Source organism: Megascapheus bottae, chromosome 26 (assembly GCF_031878675.1).
Source record: "Megascapheus bottae isolate mThoBot1 chromosome 26, mThoBot2.hap1, whole genome shotgun sequence".
NCBI classification, from domain to species: domain Eukaryota; kingdom Metazoa; phylum Chordata; class Mammalia; order Rodentia; family Geomyidae; genus Megascapheus; species Megascapheus bottae.
The window spans coordinates 458,403-475,751 of NC_143534.1; the positions used below are offsets into that span (position 1 = coordinate 458,403).

At 50.9% G+C, this 17,349-nt stretch overlaps 1 protein-coding gene across 2 annotated transcripts in view; it reads left to right on the forward strand.

The window, feature by feature from the left end:
• Galnt2 (polypeptide N-acetylgalactosaminyltransferase 2) overlaps window positions 1-17,349 on the forward strand; it is an 80,967-nt gene that overhangs the window by 55,786 nt on the left and 7,832 nt on the right. For both annotated transcript variants that reach the window (XM_090318714.1, XM_090318715.1), the window contains exons 4-12: window positions 4,769-4,867; window positions 5,078-5,145; window positions 5,393-5,458; window positions 8,718-8,839; window positions 10,634-10,721; window positions 12,190-12,277; window positions 12,923-13,026; window positions 15,534-15,660; window positions 17,171-17,263. In XM_090318714.1, the coding sequence (XP_090174840.1) occupies window positions 4,769-4,867; window positions 5,078-5,145; window positions 5,393-5,458; window positions 8,718-8,839; window positions 10,634-10,721; window positions 12,190-12,277; window positions 12,923-13,026; window positions 15,534-15,660; window positions 17,171-17,263 (855 nt within the window). The remainder of the gene's footprint in view (window positions 1-4,768; window positions 4,868-5,077; window positions 5,146-5,392; window positions 5,459-8,717; window positions 8,840-10,633; window positions 10,722-12,189; window positions 12,278-12,922; window positions 13,027-15,533; window positions 15,661-17,170; window positions 17,264-17,349) is intronic.

Sequence of the window (17,349 nt, forward strand, 5' to 3'; positions counted from 1 at the left end):
AATTAATAGAAGGGTTACACTATATTCATCAGAGAGAGGGTGCATTACTTCACATTGAAACCCTTTCTCATGTCCTGATCCCCATTTCCCTCCCAGGGCGAGGACTGTTTTATAGAACAGCTACTGTTCCTTAAGTAGTATCTCACTGTGAAGCTGGAAACGCAAGACCAGTCACATTCAGGATTAGATGTTCAGAAATCTAAATCATATGCTGTCAAATCTAATATAGCACTCTTCTTTTTATTTTTGTTAAAAAAAAAGTATGTCCAAAAAGAACTTAGAAATATAGGAATGAATATCAGAAAGTTTACTAGTATCACACCTCATCAACTAAACGGAAAAAAGTTAAGTGATCATTGAAACAAATGTATTTCCCTAACACCTTGAGAGGACCTGTGAAGACCCATGCAGACACAGCTCAGTGTGGAAGTCTGGCGGGGCCCTGAGTATCCCTCCATGTCCTCAGTTTTGCTTTGCATCATGAGCCATAACCTGTGTGTTCTGTGACAAGCAGCGTAAGACAGAAAAGATGCAAAGGTAGAGGATTTGACGAGAGATAAGTTTATGAGATCTTGCAAACTGACTGCCAAGACTAGTCAGGGCTCTTTGGGGTCCCAGTGGACTCCCTGTGGGACTGGATCCCATTGTACAGGACTGAGTCCCTGCAGATGGGGTCCTAGTAGGGTCCTGTACAAACCAGAAGCAGCAACAGCATGGAGGAAAAACATAGATCTCGCTGCAGCCTGCAGAGTACTCTAGGTGCCAAGGACCAATAAATACATGAGGCTTTATAGGTAGTAATAATCAGAGGCCATTTTTTTAAAGTAGTAAGATTAGTCCTCTTTAGATTAACCTCTCTCTGGAACTTAAAAGTGCTGGTCCTCAGATTCATAAGAGAAAACAATTGTACAGCCTGGAGGGGCAGTGTGTAGCCAGGCAGCAGGCCCATCAGACAGGCTTCCTGCACGGCTGTAGCAGCTACGGGGACAGTGGGAGGCCAGGGTCAAGTTTGTGAAGAAGACAGTCAGCTCGTGCTTACGTTAACTCCTGAGTAATCACCCATCAGCAGTGGAAGTCCCATCATGACAATGGGACAGTGGGTTGTCCACAAAGAAAAACACAGAAGACATATGCCATTCGTAAGAACAAATGCAGGCAGGGGGCATTTGTAAAAGTTTAAAACATTTGGAAAGCTATCTGTATTTTAATATTCTTAGCTTAGGAAAGCTGTTCATAAGCATTACCCTAGGGCCAGAATTGGAAATTAAAATTTTTCAAATATGATAAACATGTAGCATAAACAAAAGTAAAAGATCTGTCACAGACGTGGAGATTTTCCCATACATACAGCTGACAAAGCAGTCGTCTCGCAATGGATATGGCTGCTCTGGGCTTCTTTCAGGTGTTTGTACTGACAGGCGTGTGGATAGCGTCACTCTCTCCCTCCCGCCCTCTCCCCCTCCCCTCCCCCCCACCCTCTCCTCTTCTCTCTCTCTCTCCCTGCATCCCCCAGTGTGTGCCTCTCCTATGCCTGTCTTTACCTTCCCTGAGCTCTTTCTACCTCTAGATTTCCAGAGAGCTGTCCACTCCCATCTCCACATCAGGATGACAGCCCCATCCTCACAGCCAGCTGCCAGGTGTGAGTCAGACCTGTGCTCATGCCATACTGAGGTGTGTTCTATATTCTGTGCCCTTTTCATACCTGTGTATTTCTCTGGTCCTCACACAGGATCATCAGAGTGCTATGAGCTGTCTCAGAGTGCACAGTTGTTACCCAGAGGGCCTTTTTCAGAGACCAGGAGCATTGTCCTGGGTAGGAAGAGCGCCATGTCAGGGGAGCCTCATGCTAGGTGTGGTACCTGAAGAGTTTGTCTCACCCTCCCCGTCCTGCCTCTTTTTTTTTTTTTTTTTTTTTTTTTTTCCAGTCCTGGGCTTGATCTCAGGGCCTGAGCACTGTCCTTGGACTTTCTCAAGGCTAGAGCTCTACCACTTGAGCCTCAGCACCACTTCTGGCTTTTTTCTATGTATGTGGTACCGAGGAATCGAACCCGGGTCTTCGTTCATGCTAGGCAAGCACTTTAACCACTAGGCCAAACTCCTGGCCCCCATCCTGCCTCTTAACCACATTGTGAAGAGCCTGTACTTGACCACCTTCACTGACACGTTGTCCCCACCCTGACAGCTGGACACATCATGTTTAGTTGGCCCATGTCCAATCCTAGCCAGCTGAAGCTGGCTGCTGGTATCCTGTACACTCAAAATTAGGATACCTAAAGAAGAATTTTTGTTTTTAATTGTTAATGCGTCTGGGTTTTGAAGTCTCCCACAGTGACCACTGTGGCAGCAGAACTCTGGAGCCTCCAGTGAGCTGGTGCCTAGGACCCCTGGCTCTGTGCACCGCCTCCCTCCAGCAGTCCTCTGGAGAAGAACACTGTCGACACAAAAGCTGCCCTGCCGAAACCTCTGCTGGACTGTGTTCCCTCCGTCCTCAGTTGCCAGCTCCTGTGAGCTGCTGTCCCCTGGCTCCTCCCTGCTGCCCTGGTTCAGGTAGAACTGCTTGGCAGAAATAAAACTCTTTCCTTTTCCTTGAAGTTTTCCTATCCTACCTTCTTGGACCAGTGTAAGGTTTATCTGAATTTCTCAGGTACAGCATACGTCCACAATATGCTTCAGCTTTTACTTGTTATTCCTCTGCCTTCGGCATGGCACCCCTCTGGCATTCATGATTACCAAATCTTAGAAAATCTCAGTGCTTTGAGATTATGTAAAGGGATTTTCATAAATGGGCTGAAATTAGCAAATCGTTCAATTCTGGAAAATATTCCCAGAGCTCCGTGAGTCTTCCAGATACTCATGGAAGACAGACTTCCTGGGGAGAAGAGGGAAAGGCAAGAAGGCTCCATTGAATTGGGTCTGTTTACTGTAATTTAAGGATGAAAAATGCCACCCTGTGTCTATTTATTGAGCTCTCATTGGGCTGTGTACACTGTTAAGGCGTTGCTTAGCACAGGCCTGCTCACTGAGCTCTGGTTCAGTGGCACCTGACTGCAGAGGTCAGGCGTCTCCCAACGTGCAGGTCCTTATTGCCATAGAATTACAGATTGAGTTCAGGGAGTGACATTATTTGGTAATTTGTTTATAGTTGATGCCCTGCAGGTTCTTGCTTCCTTAATTCAACAGTCCACAAGCTACTTATCTGTCTTCTTGTCAGTAAAGGCTTTACTATAATGAGATTGAATATTAATTGCAGAATGCATTTCTCCCAAAATGGCAGTGACTGATACTGTTTCCTCATAATTAATTGCAGTAAGGTTGCTGCAGTAACTCACATAAAGGAAAATGTGATGCCAGCCTAATTACTTTGTAATTGCATTGTTAATTCTTGCTCATGTTCGAAATCTGCTTTTCCGGGTCATCTTCTAGGTCCTGAGGGGAAATGTGCCTACCCTCTCACTCTTAGAGTGGCCTCATTGGTCACTGTCCAGCAGCTGTTCACTGTCCCCTCCTCAGTGACTGTGTGGCTGTGTAGCAAAGACGGTTTTGGTTTTCCATCATCTTTCCCCACTGAATTCCCATTCAAGGCAAATGCTGTCTTTAATCCGGGAGTAGATGAGTCAGGCTGGGAAAAGTGCAGTAAGTGCTAGGGATTAAACCAAGGGTTCTTCAGCCTCGGTCTTACGGAAGGTGCTGTGCCACGCTGCCCACACAGTATCAACAGGTGAGGAGTGCCCGCCTCCTTGGGAAGCCTCAGGTCGCTGCTCTAGCACCGTTCTGGACTGTTCAGACTCTGTTTACCTCCCCATACTGGTGTCAATAGTGTACTTTAGTAACTTGCTGCCCTCAGCCACAGCTGACAATTTCCTCTGGTCTTGTCAGGACCCTGCTGCTCTTCGTGGGGACCTTAGTCTCCTGGCTTTGAGGGTCATTTCTTACGTCAGTCAGGAGGCTGGGGTCTCAGGATCTGGGGCAGCTTGCTGTACAGTCATCTCTCCAGTCAGCCAGATTCTAGGATTCTGCGCTGTATTGGCATCTCTGAAAACTCATATCTGCCCAGAAGGGCACCTTCTATTGGTTCCTACCTTGCTGATTATTTGAACCATGTGATGTCTTCAATCTAGAGCTGTAAGAGTCCTAACTTAAAAATTAGTTTTCAGTGCTCTCCCAGCTGTGTGTCTCTCCATACAGAGTAAACCTGAGGGTGACACTGCCCAGTGCTATGGACTTGTGTTAAACAAGGGAGGGAGCATGCCGGCTTGTTTCCCTCTGGTCACTGCCCATGGCACTCAGGTTCTGAGAGACCTGGTAGTTAGAGAGGTGCAGCTCTGCCCTTGGGATGAGGGAAGAGCAGTCAGCATGTTCACCAGGCTGCCAGTCCAGCCAGCACCAAGCCTGTTGCACACAGGAGAAGGTAGAAAAGATGAACGGTGGCCAGCCTGATCTCTAGCCGTTTTTGCCTTGGGTGTGATGAGGCATTATTGGAGGTGTGTCTCTGTGCAAGTAGAAATGATTCCACTGTTTTAAAACATACATTTTTGTTTTACATGTAAGAAAGATGTTCTCAGTTTGGTGCTGTTTGCCAAAATCTCTTGTCTCTTAAGCATGACTCTGGTTGTGTTTGCCGTCTCCGTGTGGTCCTTGGAGCTTGGTCTCAGAGCAGGCGGGTGGCTTCCAGCCTGTCCGTCCTGGCAGCCTGATCTGCTTGTCCCTGGGGGGATGAGCCGTGGACAGCTGCTCCCATCATTTGTAGAATGGCCTTTCTTTCTCTTAGGTGCCAGCGGAAGCAGTGGCGAGTGGATCTGCCGGCCACCAGTGTGGTGATCACATTTCACAATGAAGCCAGGTCAGCCTTGCTGAGGACAGTGGTCAGGTGAGACCAGCAGACTCTATCTGTGACAGCCCATGGGAGACATCATCTGCCTGGGACACCAGATACCAGGAGGGTCCCAAGTATTGTCAGACCAGTGTGTTTTCTGGGGGCTGCCATCCAGGTCACTCGAGCTCTTGGCACCAGGCCTGTGGCTACCCCAAGCCCCACCTTCCCAGGGCCCATAGCCTTTGTTCTTCTGTCTTTTCCCAGTGTGCTTAAGAGAAGTCCACCCCATCTCATACGAGAAATAATCCTGGTGGATGACTACAGCAGTGACCGTGAGTACTGGGACTTACCCACCTGTGCGTGGGGTGGGGGTGAGGGCAGCACCAAGCAGTGGACAGGCCAAATGTCAGAGCAAGGCGGCAGGTAGGTGTGTGTGTGTGTGTGTGTGTGTGTGTGTGTGTGTGTGTGTGTGTGTGTGAGAGATCTGAATCCCCAGAGGGAGGGTCGGCTCGTGGATGATGGGAATACTCTGTCATAACATGGAGACCTGTGAAACCCAGCAATCCTTTCTCTTCCTAGCTGAGGATGGTGCTCTCCTGGGGAAAATCGAGAAAGTTCGGGTCCTTCGAAACGATCGTCGAGAAGGTAAGGACACAGCAAGACAGCAGGACCTCTGAGACAAACAGGAACAACCCTGGCCCAGGACATGGATTTATGTTACCCAGAATGTCATGTTCCACCGTGGAGGAGTTGACCTGACCTTTGATGCTCATAGAGCAAAAGACAGCAGCAAATGACTGCATTTATAAAGACATTTGCTAGAACATGCATGCCTGAACGCCACAGGGTGGGAGATGTCTTCTCTTGGCTTCAGATGCTCTGACATTCTTAGCTTTAGAGCTGGTAGAAGCTGGTATTCTGCCAAGGTTCACAATACATTCCATGTAAATGTTAGGTCACAGAAGCTTGTGGTAAGGGTGTTAAAGGGACTAAAAGTGGTCTAAGATAGCTGGTTTTAGATCTTCAGTGTCACCTCTCCATAAGCATGACGTGCGAGGCGGGCAGTCGGTATGTAGGATTTTCAGCACAGGCATAGCTTCTTCAGAGAACTTCACTTGACACATGCCTTCTTCTGATCCAGGGGTGTCATGAGGAACTGCTTAACTGAAAGAGCAGTTAGTCGTCTTGTCTGTCCAGCCTAGAAGACACAAAGAACCGTAAAAACTTAAGTAGTTCAAATTGTTTGCATACTACGGTGAATGTTCAAGCCACGTGTCTATTAATATATTTAGAAAATTGGCTCTTCTTTTATTCACAACCTAGGAAATCCCATCAGTCTTTTGACAGCAGTTTCTAGGAAGAACAAAGGTTTATCCATGAGAAGCTTGGTGACTGCTTGCTCTAGTCAGCTGATAAAATAACAGGCTCAAGTTGAACAGCAGAGAACAGTCATTGTACCAAACTCCTCCCCAAGTGCCAGCCTTGAGCAAGCAGCCAACAGGCTCTTTCAAGCCCGTGTCCTCTCCAGGGGAGACTCCCAGGGGATGTGCCTTGTGAGGGACCTGAAAGCTTCACCCCATGTCATTATTCACAGCCAGGCACCAGGCAGTTAGGGAGCTGAGGCCAGGTGCAGGCTCTACTCCTTTCAGACCCTGGAAGCCACAGCTCCGTGGTGTCCTTGGCACACCAGGCAGATGTGCTTCTTCCTACATTGGCACTTGCAGTCCAGCTGGAGTTGAGGAAGGAAGGTGTTCTTGGCAGGAACCTTCCCATGCTATTGCCCCATGGACTGCTGCAGAATTCACCCTGCAGCACAGAAATTCACTAGCTTTTGTTTGTCTGAAATATCTGGGGTTTTTTTGTTATTGTTGTTTGTTTGTTTGTTTGATTGTTTTTTTCTTTTTTCCTGACTAGAATTCTGAGTTGGCCATTCATTTTTCCTATGACATTTTAAAAAATGCCATCTGGTATCTAGACCTGCCCCCTCTCCCATCATGATGTGGTCATTATCATGTCACTCTCCCCTGTGTGTTCACAGCTTCCTCTGCACGTACCAGGTAGAGCTGTTTTTATGCATCCATCTTAAGTTCACTGGTTATTTCTGCTGTCAAGACTACTTCATTAAAATTTCAAAAGAAGCCCATTGCTTCTTTGCTGAGGCTTCCATCTGTTCACTTGTTAAAATAATTATTTTCTTGTAGTTCTTAAAGTTTTGATAACCATTTTAAAATCTTTTATCTGATAAGTCATCTCAGGGTGACATTCTACTGAGTTTCTCTACTTAGGTTTCTTCTGATGTCTATGAATTGTTGTCATGTGACAGACATGGGCATGCTGTAGATAAACAAACCGGATCACATTCTCTTTCTCTAAAGGACTATTCATCTTTGGCACAGTGGACAGTTAAGTCGTGACTGTGGCTGTTTTTCATTATGATGAAGTACCTGAGAAACGCAACTTAAAGGAGGCTTGTCATGTCAGTTTCCATTACATTGGTCTCATGGTGTATCATGGTAGCTGGGGCAGGCAGGGACTGAGGACATGTGCCCTTCCTGGGGACACCCTGTGATGGGTCTCCTTCAGCCTGGCCCCCCTTTTAGTTCCTACCTCCTAATAATTCCATCAAACTGTAAGTCCAGGGATTTATCATTAGAGTCGATGGATTAATCCACTGATGATGTTAATGTTGCCATGGTCCAGTGATCTCTTGGCCCCACCAGCTAAGCCTTAACACCTTAACACTTTTGGAAGGCACTTCATTTCCAAACCATGATACTGCTGATGACTTCATATTTGCAAGTTGTATAGTGCTTGTCTTTCTACTGTGCTCGGCCCAGTACATCCTTGGTGAATTCTTTATTGCTGAGACGGTTGTTATTCCATAATGTGATCCTTGAGAATCACATTATCAAGACGACTCATGTGGTGTCCACTGAATGAGATACGCCAGTGAATACTCCACTCTCTTGACCCATGATTTTCTTGTGAGTTGGCCAAGTGATAGAAGGTAGATCAGCTCTTGCAGTTTCCTGGCTGATGTCGGCCCTGTCCTCCAATACCTTGAGGTGCCCTAGGTAACAAAATTGAAGTGCTGTGGCACCGTGACTCTGGGAGGACACTGTGACTCTGAATGGCCTAGAGGCACTTATCGACTTGGGTCTCACTTCTTGCCCTTGTTGGTTTTCAAGTGCTGAACCCTTTCCCACCTTTCTGCCCTTTTTTCCTATCCCCTTCAGAGAATCCTTCCTTACATACAGCTCTGCATTTGTAATCATTTCAGAACAAGGGTTTTGTGTTTCAGTGCAAACTGTAAATCTTTTTCTTGCTCTCACAGCAGCTCCCTAAGAGTCATGAAAAGTCTGTTGTGACCGCGAAAAGAGGAACTTGCACACACTTGTCCTCACTGGTTGTGAGTGGTATTTCCTTCCCCCGTGTAAGGCTCAGTGTTCCTAGTGAGCTCCCCCCGTGACCCTAGCCCCCAGGGGTAAAACCATGCTCAGTGAGAATCATGTTCCTAACACATCATAAATGCTTGGGTGTCAGTTGTAACACTGAGCCAGTAGTGTCACTAACCCTTTGTGGAACCCAGGTGACGGGTTTCTGTGGATGTGGCTTGCAATAAGCCGGAGAAGACAAAGCTGTTTGCAGCTTATTCATGCTACCATGGCTGCCAAAGCTGATGAGGTGAGGGGTGACCTCTCCTTCCCAGTGGAGTAGGGAGCTGTAGCTGGGCCAGAGGAAAGGGGTGTCCAGGCCACGTGTGGAGGACAAGACCCAGGAGGCCTTTCTCAGAACCCAGCGGTCCTGGGCATGGTCTAAAGCCTGGGCGGAGCCTGCCTAGATGTCTGTGGGCCGGCTGCTCTTACCCAGGCACGCTTCCCGATGTGTTCCAACTCCCCCGCAGGCCTGATGCGATCACGAGTGCGGGGTGCCGATGCCGCACAAGCCAAAGTGCTGACCTTTCTGGACAGCCACTGTGAGTGTAACGAGCACTGGTTGGAGCCACTGCTAGAGCGGGTGGCGGAGGTGAGGCTGGGGTGCATGGCGGACGGGGGGGCTGCGGAGGGGGCCGCAGGGGTGAGGCTGGGGCCCAGCGGGGCAGGGCGGATGGGACATGGTGGGGCGTAGCGGGTCATGGCAGACGTGGAGCAGTGGCAGGTCCTGGTGGACAGGACCAACGATGTGCAGTCCTGTGCCAGCTGAAGGATTTCCAGCGGTGTGCCACTCCTGGGACGTCACATCAGTGTCCCAGGCCGGTCTAGAGACTCCAGATGCCGTTCCAGAGATCCATGGTTGGTGGGTATCTGCCACCCCACCTGCTGCTGGCGGTCAGCTCTGGCGCTCAGAAGGCACAGGGCTAGTGTGGAGGATCTAGGGTGCCAGCTGCCGGGTGACTGGAAGGTGGCCACCGTGCCCCCTGCCCTCAGTATGGACAGGCTGGCTGCTCAGCCAGGCACAGCCTGGGAAGGAGCAGGCTGTGGTGACCATATTGACCTACTGGGGCTCTCGGTGGTGGTTTGGGCCGCCACACTCTCCGTGGCTCCTTCTCCCTTCAGAAGCATCATCACTGATGTTACGTCTGGCTCTGGTTTGTCTGTTGCCTTTTGCTCATCTTATTGACTCACTTTCCTTCCTGCTGTGAAAGTGTTTCATTGAGAGCAATAAAGCAAAGTTAATGAAAGGAAGCGGAAAAGGAACAAGACAGCTCTGCCTGCATCACCACTAGATGGCTGATGGGCAGCGAGTCATGAGAAACGCATGCTCTGAAGCTAGTTGTGATTATGAACATCATCTTCGCAGCCCCCACACTAGGTGCTCCTTGGCTATAGCTCTATAGCAGGTCTTCTCTCTCATGGTAGAGCCTTACGTTGGTGCCTGAGACTCTGCAAGAGCAGGATTCCTTATGTGTTACACAGAGACTCTCATAGCACCTTTTGCACATGTCCCTGTGACAAGGATGTGACCTGTTTCCCAGCCCATGGTATCTCATTCTCCAGGCTGTCTCCTGGAAAACAGAGCCAGGTCCATCCTGCCATAGTGTCAAGGCACAGTCTACCTGCTTGCAGCTAAAGTCGACTGCAAGGTCCCAGCTGAGGACTGGGCCTGCTGTGATTATCCGCTCAGTCATCAGGCTTGTGGGAAAAGGGTATTCTCTGATTTCTGTGCCAAGGCCAGGCTGACCAGGCAGGAAGTTCTTTGCACATCCCTGCTCATCTGCGTGTAGGTGGTATAGGAACATCATCGCCACTGGCTCTGTGGCCAAGTTGTTCTCATGAGCCTTTCTCATACTAACAAGGGCTCTTGAAGTGGCTCAGGAACACCCTCTCACTGGCTTCATTGAGGGCAGAGCTGCAGTCTGTACAGCAGGGAGGGGAAAGGTCCGTTGCAAGCCCTTGTCAGAACATAGCAGTGTGGCCTGAAGAATGGCCTCACTCCACACAGTTCACCTTCTGTGAGGACAGCATTGATACCCCACATCTCTTGCTCACACTTCGTGCACGAGGAAAGACAGATTGTTAGCAGTGAGTCCATTCCCCGGTCTGCTGCAGCTGACATTCAGCACAGCCAAGCTCAGGACAAAAGTGGTCTGAGGTAGAGATTCTGAACTTGATATAGGGCTACTGCAAACTTTATCCTTTTAGCTGAAGGGACAAGTGGCAAAAGCCCCAGGCCCTGCTGTCTCCTGTCACACACCACACTGTCGCCACGTCCCAATGCAGGGCCTCCAGAGGAGGGTTGGGGGTGGGAGCCCGCTCCTCAGGGGCAGGGTGCTGTTCTGCTGGGTTGTGATGATATCCCCCTTCCTCTGCCCATGCTCAGGACAGGACCCGGGTGGTATCTCCCATCATCGATGTCATTAACATGGACAACTTCCAGTATGTGGGTGCCTCTGCTGACCTCAAGGGCGGTAGGTATCAGTTGCCATCTCCTGACAGTCCATCTGGCCTTCTTGGGCCCCCAAGTGCCAGGGTCCCGTTGTTGTAGTGGCAGTAGAATTGTCACTACCTCAGAGCTCTCTCTCTATGCCCATAGCTCCACACACCTGCAGCAGGACCCCAGGGGAGCTGGCCGTGGCTCCACCCTTTTGTCTTCAAATTCACTGCTGCTGTGAGCATGAGACCCAGGGCACTGCACCAACCTTGCCGATGAGACCCTCTGAAGTGGGGAGCCCAGCCGGAGAAGCTCCCATCCTGTGACCCTCGCAGGCAGAACCATGTAGGCTGTACAGCAGAGCTGAGACTCTGTAGAGCGGCCAGACCCTGAGGCACACACTCCACCCAGGCGTTAAAAATACAAGACACCGTTCTGCTGTTGTGCAGGCATTACTTTCGAGGCAGGCTTTCTGTTGAAGGGGAAGCAGGCTTATGCTCCCCTTATTATTTGAGCCCCCACTGCCTGGTCCTCCTACTCCTGCAAGCCTCACTGAGCCTCTGTCTGCAGGACACTTGGAGACCTGCTCCATGTAGAGCTTCAGGTTGAACCATAAAGTTAAGCAGTCCAGGGACACTCGGTGAGCACATGAGGGTGACAGCAGAGGAACCCCGAATCCAGCATGCTCAGATAAATCTTGAGCTGAGCACTGGTAGAGCCCTTGAATAAAAACTCCTAAGCTCAGAGGACTTAGAAGGCAGTGAGACACAAAGCAACAGGTGGCCAGGAGACACTGGGTCTGGAGTCAGGCCCACAGCCACGGCATGCTTTGCCAGCACTGGCAGCCTGCTGGCATGTCCGGGGACCTTTGGCAGGGAGGGGTGCGTCGGTTCCAGGGAGTGTGGATGCCTTGTAGCAAGAGCACTACCCAGCCATGGGAGCCGGGCCTCAAAGCATCTGGAACCCTATCCAGGGCAAAGCGCAGGCTCAGCCAGAGGAACTGAGATGTGCCACTTCCAGAAATCAAAGTTCATTGTGCAGCTTCGCAGCTTCCGCTGACCCGTTTTCCTTTCACTCTCCATTCCACTCTTGCTCTGAATTACCGTTGATAAAGGAGCTGGGTGTGTAAGCTAGGGAACGGCCAGTGAGTGGCCCTCCCCACCGGCCCATCCACAGGCACCGTGGAGGCACACAGCCGGTCCCGCTGCTCTTTTCTCCCTGAGCCCCTCATCTGTGCAGTGGTGTCCCTCACATCCCTGTCCTCACTTCACATTTGTTCTCGTATGTTGTGACACTGGGAAAGCCTGCCCCCCTTTCCTTGAGGGGCTGGGGAAGGTTTCAGGGCCCCCCACCCCGCGCACACCAGCATGCATGCCCCGCTCTGCAGCCTCCTCATTTACTTGGTTCTGTGTGTTCTGTACATGTGTCAAACTTCTGTCAGGCAGAGGGGAACCAAGACCAAAAGGTGAGTGTTTTCTCAGCACGCCTTTCTTCCTGGCTGGCAGGTTTTGAGTGGAACTTGGTGTTCAAATGGGATTACATGACACCTGAGCAGAGGAGGGCTCGCCAGGGGAATCCTGTTGCCCCCATAAAGTAAGTAGCAGTTTGGGCAGAGCTCAGTCTCTGGCTAGCCTCTATGGGTGTCCATGCCGTAGGCCTCTGGTCAGTGTGCACGAGGTGGGCCTCATGGGGAGAGCCTCGTCTCTGGTCGGCATTTTCTGGGCCCCTGCAGGCCCTAGATGCCTTGGCATGTGGGGTTTCCCCATCCTGACCTTGTTCCTGGACTTAGCTCAAGGTGAGGACCTGTCACCAGGTCACACACGAAGGGCTTTCCTTTCCTCAGAGTACCAGGCTCACCATGTAACTCTGCTGCTTGGTGGTGACGTAGAACATGTTCCATGTCAAGATAAGGCTTTCAGTGGTGTCAGGAGCCTGGAGTGCATGTTATTTTTTGTAATCCTCATTACCTGTAAGGAAACTGGGTCATAGAAAGGCTTAGTTTCTTGCCTAGGGCAGTGTCCATGCCCCCAGTGTCGCAGCCCCTGTGATCAGCTGGTTGTAAGGAAAGCGTGGTCCAGCTCTGTCACTGTGAGGCCCCAGGAAGGGAACAGAGGAGGCATTTGAGGGTGGCAGCATGGAGAATGCATGTCAGTTTATAGTAGCAGACCAGGCCTGCTTCTGCAGAGGGTCCTGGCAACTCTAACCGTGGTCCTCTCCCTCTCCTCTCTACTTCTTCAGAACTCCAATGATTGCTGGTGGGTTATTTGTAATGGATAAGTTCTATTTTGAAGAACTGGGAAAATACGACATGATGATGGATGTCTGGGGAGGAGAGAACTTGGGTATGTATGAACTTCCTACCTCCAGATCGAGAACCCCCGCTGGGAACTGTTTGTGGAATGTGGAGTACCGGTTTGAAAAAGCATTTGAGAAGAAGGTTCCAGAGTGGCCATTCAGTCGTCGGGGCTGGCCCCTGCCACACATTCTGGGAGTTGATGAGGAGGCCTGGTCAGAGGCCAGGACCAAAATCTGCCCTGTGGTTTGACCAGGGACTTTCAAAATACACCTATTCAAAAGTGGAGGGAAGGAGCCTGGCTCCAAGGCCATAAAGAGCCGTGTGGAGGGGAGCCAGGCCATGAGCTGTGTGGAGGGGAACCAGGCTGTGAGCTGTGTGGAGGGGAGCCAGGCCGTGAGCTGTGTGGAGGGGAACCGTGGTGTGGTAGCTAGAGAGTTGGCGGAATCCTAATTCTGGATGACACATGAATGGGCCCTGTAATTTGGTACCTGACTTTTCAACTACTTCCGTGAATGGTTCCAGATTTTCTTTTCTTATTTTGCCTGTCCTGGGACTTGAATTCAGGGCCTGAGCACTCTCCTTGGGCTTTCTCAAGGCTAGCACTCTGCCACTTGAGCCACAGTACCACTTCCAGCTTTTCTATGTGAGTGATACCAAGATATCAAACCCGGGTCTTCATGCATGCTAGGCAAGCACTCTACCACTAGGCCACACTCCTGGCCCCAAGATTTTTTAATTTTAATAGCCCATGCAAATTAAGGACAACAAAACTGAATAGACTGGACTGTGAAGGTGTCTGTCTCATTTCCTGCACAAAAGGTAAAAGTCTAGTATATAACTTTGTTTGATTACAAGTGGTTGCAGTTCTGAGATAGTTGGCCCTGGTTACCAAATAAGAAGTTTCTTTTGTCCTTGGGTAAGTGTGCCCTGGGATGGAAAGAAGGCACGGGGAGGGGGAGAAGATGACGCTGCTGTCACTTGAGTAGTTTTTCTTGTGACAGAAACTTTGATAGTTACCTGTAAGCTTAAAAGAACAGAGTTGTCTTGCCTGGTTGGTTCTCTGTAATGTTTGATGTTGAAGGTGGCAAAGAGATCACATCTCTGAGGATGCCTCCAACTGGCTTGATGATGAAAGCTGCTTTCAGCTCAATCTCTTCTTAGGTGTATTAGACTGAGTCCCTGAGCCATGTCAGACTCCAGGCTCCCGTGGCCACGGCTCACCTGTGGGACTCTGCCTGTGAGCCCTGTAGGCTGTGTCACAGGAGTGGGGTAGTTCTGAGAAGTGGCTGGTGACAAGGTGGCAGCCAGCACTGTTACACTGTACATTGTACACTGTACAGTCTTTGTAGGTCCCGAGAAGACAGAACTCACTGTAATGAGCTGACTTGCTGTTATTTTGGCACTTACATTCCTTACATAAAGGCCTAAGTGGGCTGAGGAAGGTGGGGTCCTGGTAGGAACAGCTCCCTACCAGGAGAGCTGGTGTTGTTTTCTCCTGGCTGGTGCTCTGGGAGGACTCTTGGCAGAGGCTAAGCAGCAGGCAGTTAGAAGATCTGTGGTGTGAATCATGATCTCGCCAGAGCATGGCTTCTGGACCCTGGTTCCAGACGCTGTGCATTATGAGAGGTAGCCATGGGGATGGCTTTGAGAAACCCAGACCTCGTCCTCACTTTCCACTGGGAAGAGAGGCCCTGCTTTCCTGAGGAAAAATGGATTGCTGCACAGCGCAGGGGTCCTGCCTCTTGGCTCCAGTGATCCCAGAGCTCCAAGATCCCAGAGTGCTCATGTCCATGCTGCCTATGTGCAGTGTGAGGCCATGGCCAGGGGCCGGGTCAGGGTACAACCCCTGGCTGCCACACGTCCTCCAGGCAGTGCACAGGAAGGGCTCAGGAGAGGTCAGAGTTAAGGACAGTTTTTGTGGGCCCACTCTTGAGCCCCTCCCTCAAACATTCGAACAGCTCCTTCAGGCCCATAGACCCCTACACCAAAGCCAGTCTAGTCTTTAAGTGCAGCAAAAGTGTATTTAAATGATCCTGAAATAGAACGTACTACAAAGCTACACACGCTTTGTAGGACACGGGATGAGTTGAGACCCGCAACTCCATTTGCCCAGATGGTGCAGACCACACTGTATTCCTGTGAAGAAGTGGTTCCCTAGAGGAGATGCCTTTCCCATGATGGAAGAGCCCCTGGGCAGTGACGGGTCCCCTATCACTGCAGCACTCACACAGGCCCACGCCGCCCTCTGGTGGTGTGAGCATGGGTGGGGGTGGGAAGCCCGTCCACAGGGGCCCTGAGGGCCACCAGTGGTGAGGAGGGTACACACGGTCATGGAGGCCTCTGCTCAGCGGTCAGAGGTGACCTTCACCTCAAGGTTTCTAGTCCAGACACAGACCTCCTGTTGGGACTGTGGAGTCTGCCCATCTGAGCTGCTTCCCGCGTGCCCATGTAGAGAACACAGGGCTCCTGGGTCTCCTTGGCAGCTGAGAGTGTGGCGGGCAGCGAGGACGTCTGCACGGGGCAGATCATCACCAGGTCTCCTTCCTGTCTCAGAAATCTCCTTCCGAGTGTGGCAGTGTGGCGGCAGCCTGGAGATCATCCCCTGCAGCCGTGTGGGGCATGTGTTCCGGAAGCAGCACCCCTACACGTTCCCCGGGGGCAGCGGCACCGTCTTTGCACGGTAAACAGGGGAAGGTAGACGTGCCCTGGGGGGTGGAGGGCTAGCCCATGCCGCCCTGGTGCCCCAGGGGCCTCCACTCTCCCCACATCGAAGAAATGGTGCTGGAAGGGATGGGGCCAGGTGGTGGCCCCAGGATAGAGTGGAAGGTGACAGCTGGGGACAAGGTGAGGTGGATTCCATGACAGTCACACAAACCACATATGGATAACCCGAGCTACAGGGGCTATGGGGGAAATGTTAAAAGAGAAAGCTTATTCTTAAAATCTTCTATACTGTTCCTAGTACAGTTAGACCACAGCTGCTTCTACTTGCTGTGTACTGCCGTGTAGGGCGCCACAGTTGGCGTGACTCACGATGCAGAGGGATGGAAGTCCAGTCTCAAGGTGCTGACCTCACTCATCGTGTAGTGGAGACGGGGCCTGGGCCCCAGCCTGTCCCCTGTGGGCAAGGGCCCCTGTCCTTCTCATTGCATTTCAGATAGTCTCGTGTTTTTGCCCAGGCCTCCTCCTTGCCCTCTTAAATGTTTAGGATTACAGATACACCATGCCCAGCTTACTTTGAGATAGAATCTTGTTCATCTGTCTCCTAAGTGCCTGAGATGACAGTGGCGTACCACAGTCCCAGCCTCTGGGGTTGTTTGGCTATCATAAACAGTGTTAAAATAAGCAGATGTTTGTCTACATTTTCATTCCTGATCGTGGAGGTGAATTTCCAGAGAAGGCATTGGGTCAGAGTGTGGGTGTGTTTACATCGTCTGCATTCCAATTGGGCTCTGAACTGCAGTCTTTCACCCTTTCACAAGCTGCACACAGAAATTACTGTAATTATGACTTTCAGACAGGCTTACCATTTAAGACACCTTTCTGAAAAAAGGAGGGGTGACAGTGGCCTCTCGGCTATAATTTCTTTGGAAGAACAGAGTGAGCACCCCAGGTGCTTCTGGAGGGCCTGTGCCCTGGGAGGGGAACGGGATCTGGGAGCAGCCACAGCCCTCTGCCCATCACACATCCAAGAGCTTCTCTGGGTCCTCACAAGTCACACGCAGCTCCTGTCACTGAGAGACTTGGGCAGGCAGTCCTACCGTTTGTGCACTCATGCAAGCATGAGTGTGGCACTGAGGCCGCTACAGAATTACTCCTGGTCCACATGTAGCCATCCCTCAGCTCAGGTCCCCAGAAGAGGGGAATTCAACTCTCTCCCGCTCCACCTTGCTCGCGTCTGGTGATGCTATGAAGGCTGAAGCCAGGAGCGCCTGGCCACAGGCTCAAACGTCCCTCTTGTCCCCCGTGGCACCTGCTGTGCCAGTGAATTCCAGCATGGGTTCTGCTCTTTGCTAATCTGCTCTGAATGACAAAGCTGTACGTGGCCCCGGTGGTCCCTGGTGAGCACCAGCCCTGCACAGCTCTGCACAGCTCTGCAGTGGAGCCCGCACACAGCTCCCCTCGGGCTCAGGGAATGGTGCTGGGTAAAGAAAGAGCTTTTGCCTCAGGAAGATCTGTTTTGTCTCTAGCAATACCCGCCGGGCGGCAGAAGTTTGGATGGATGAATATAAAAACTTCTATTATGCAGCGGTGCCTTCTGCCCGAAACGTGCCCTATGGAAAGTAAGTAGCACCCAGAGATTTCATGGAACAGAGAAACTGGACGAGCCGGGGCCCACTGTGGCAGGCAGCAGGCACAGGCATGGGAG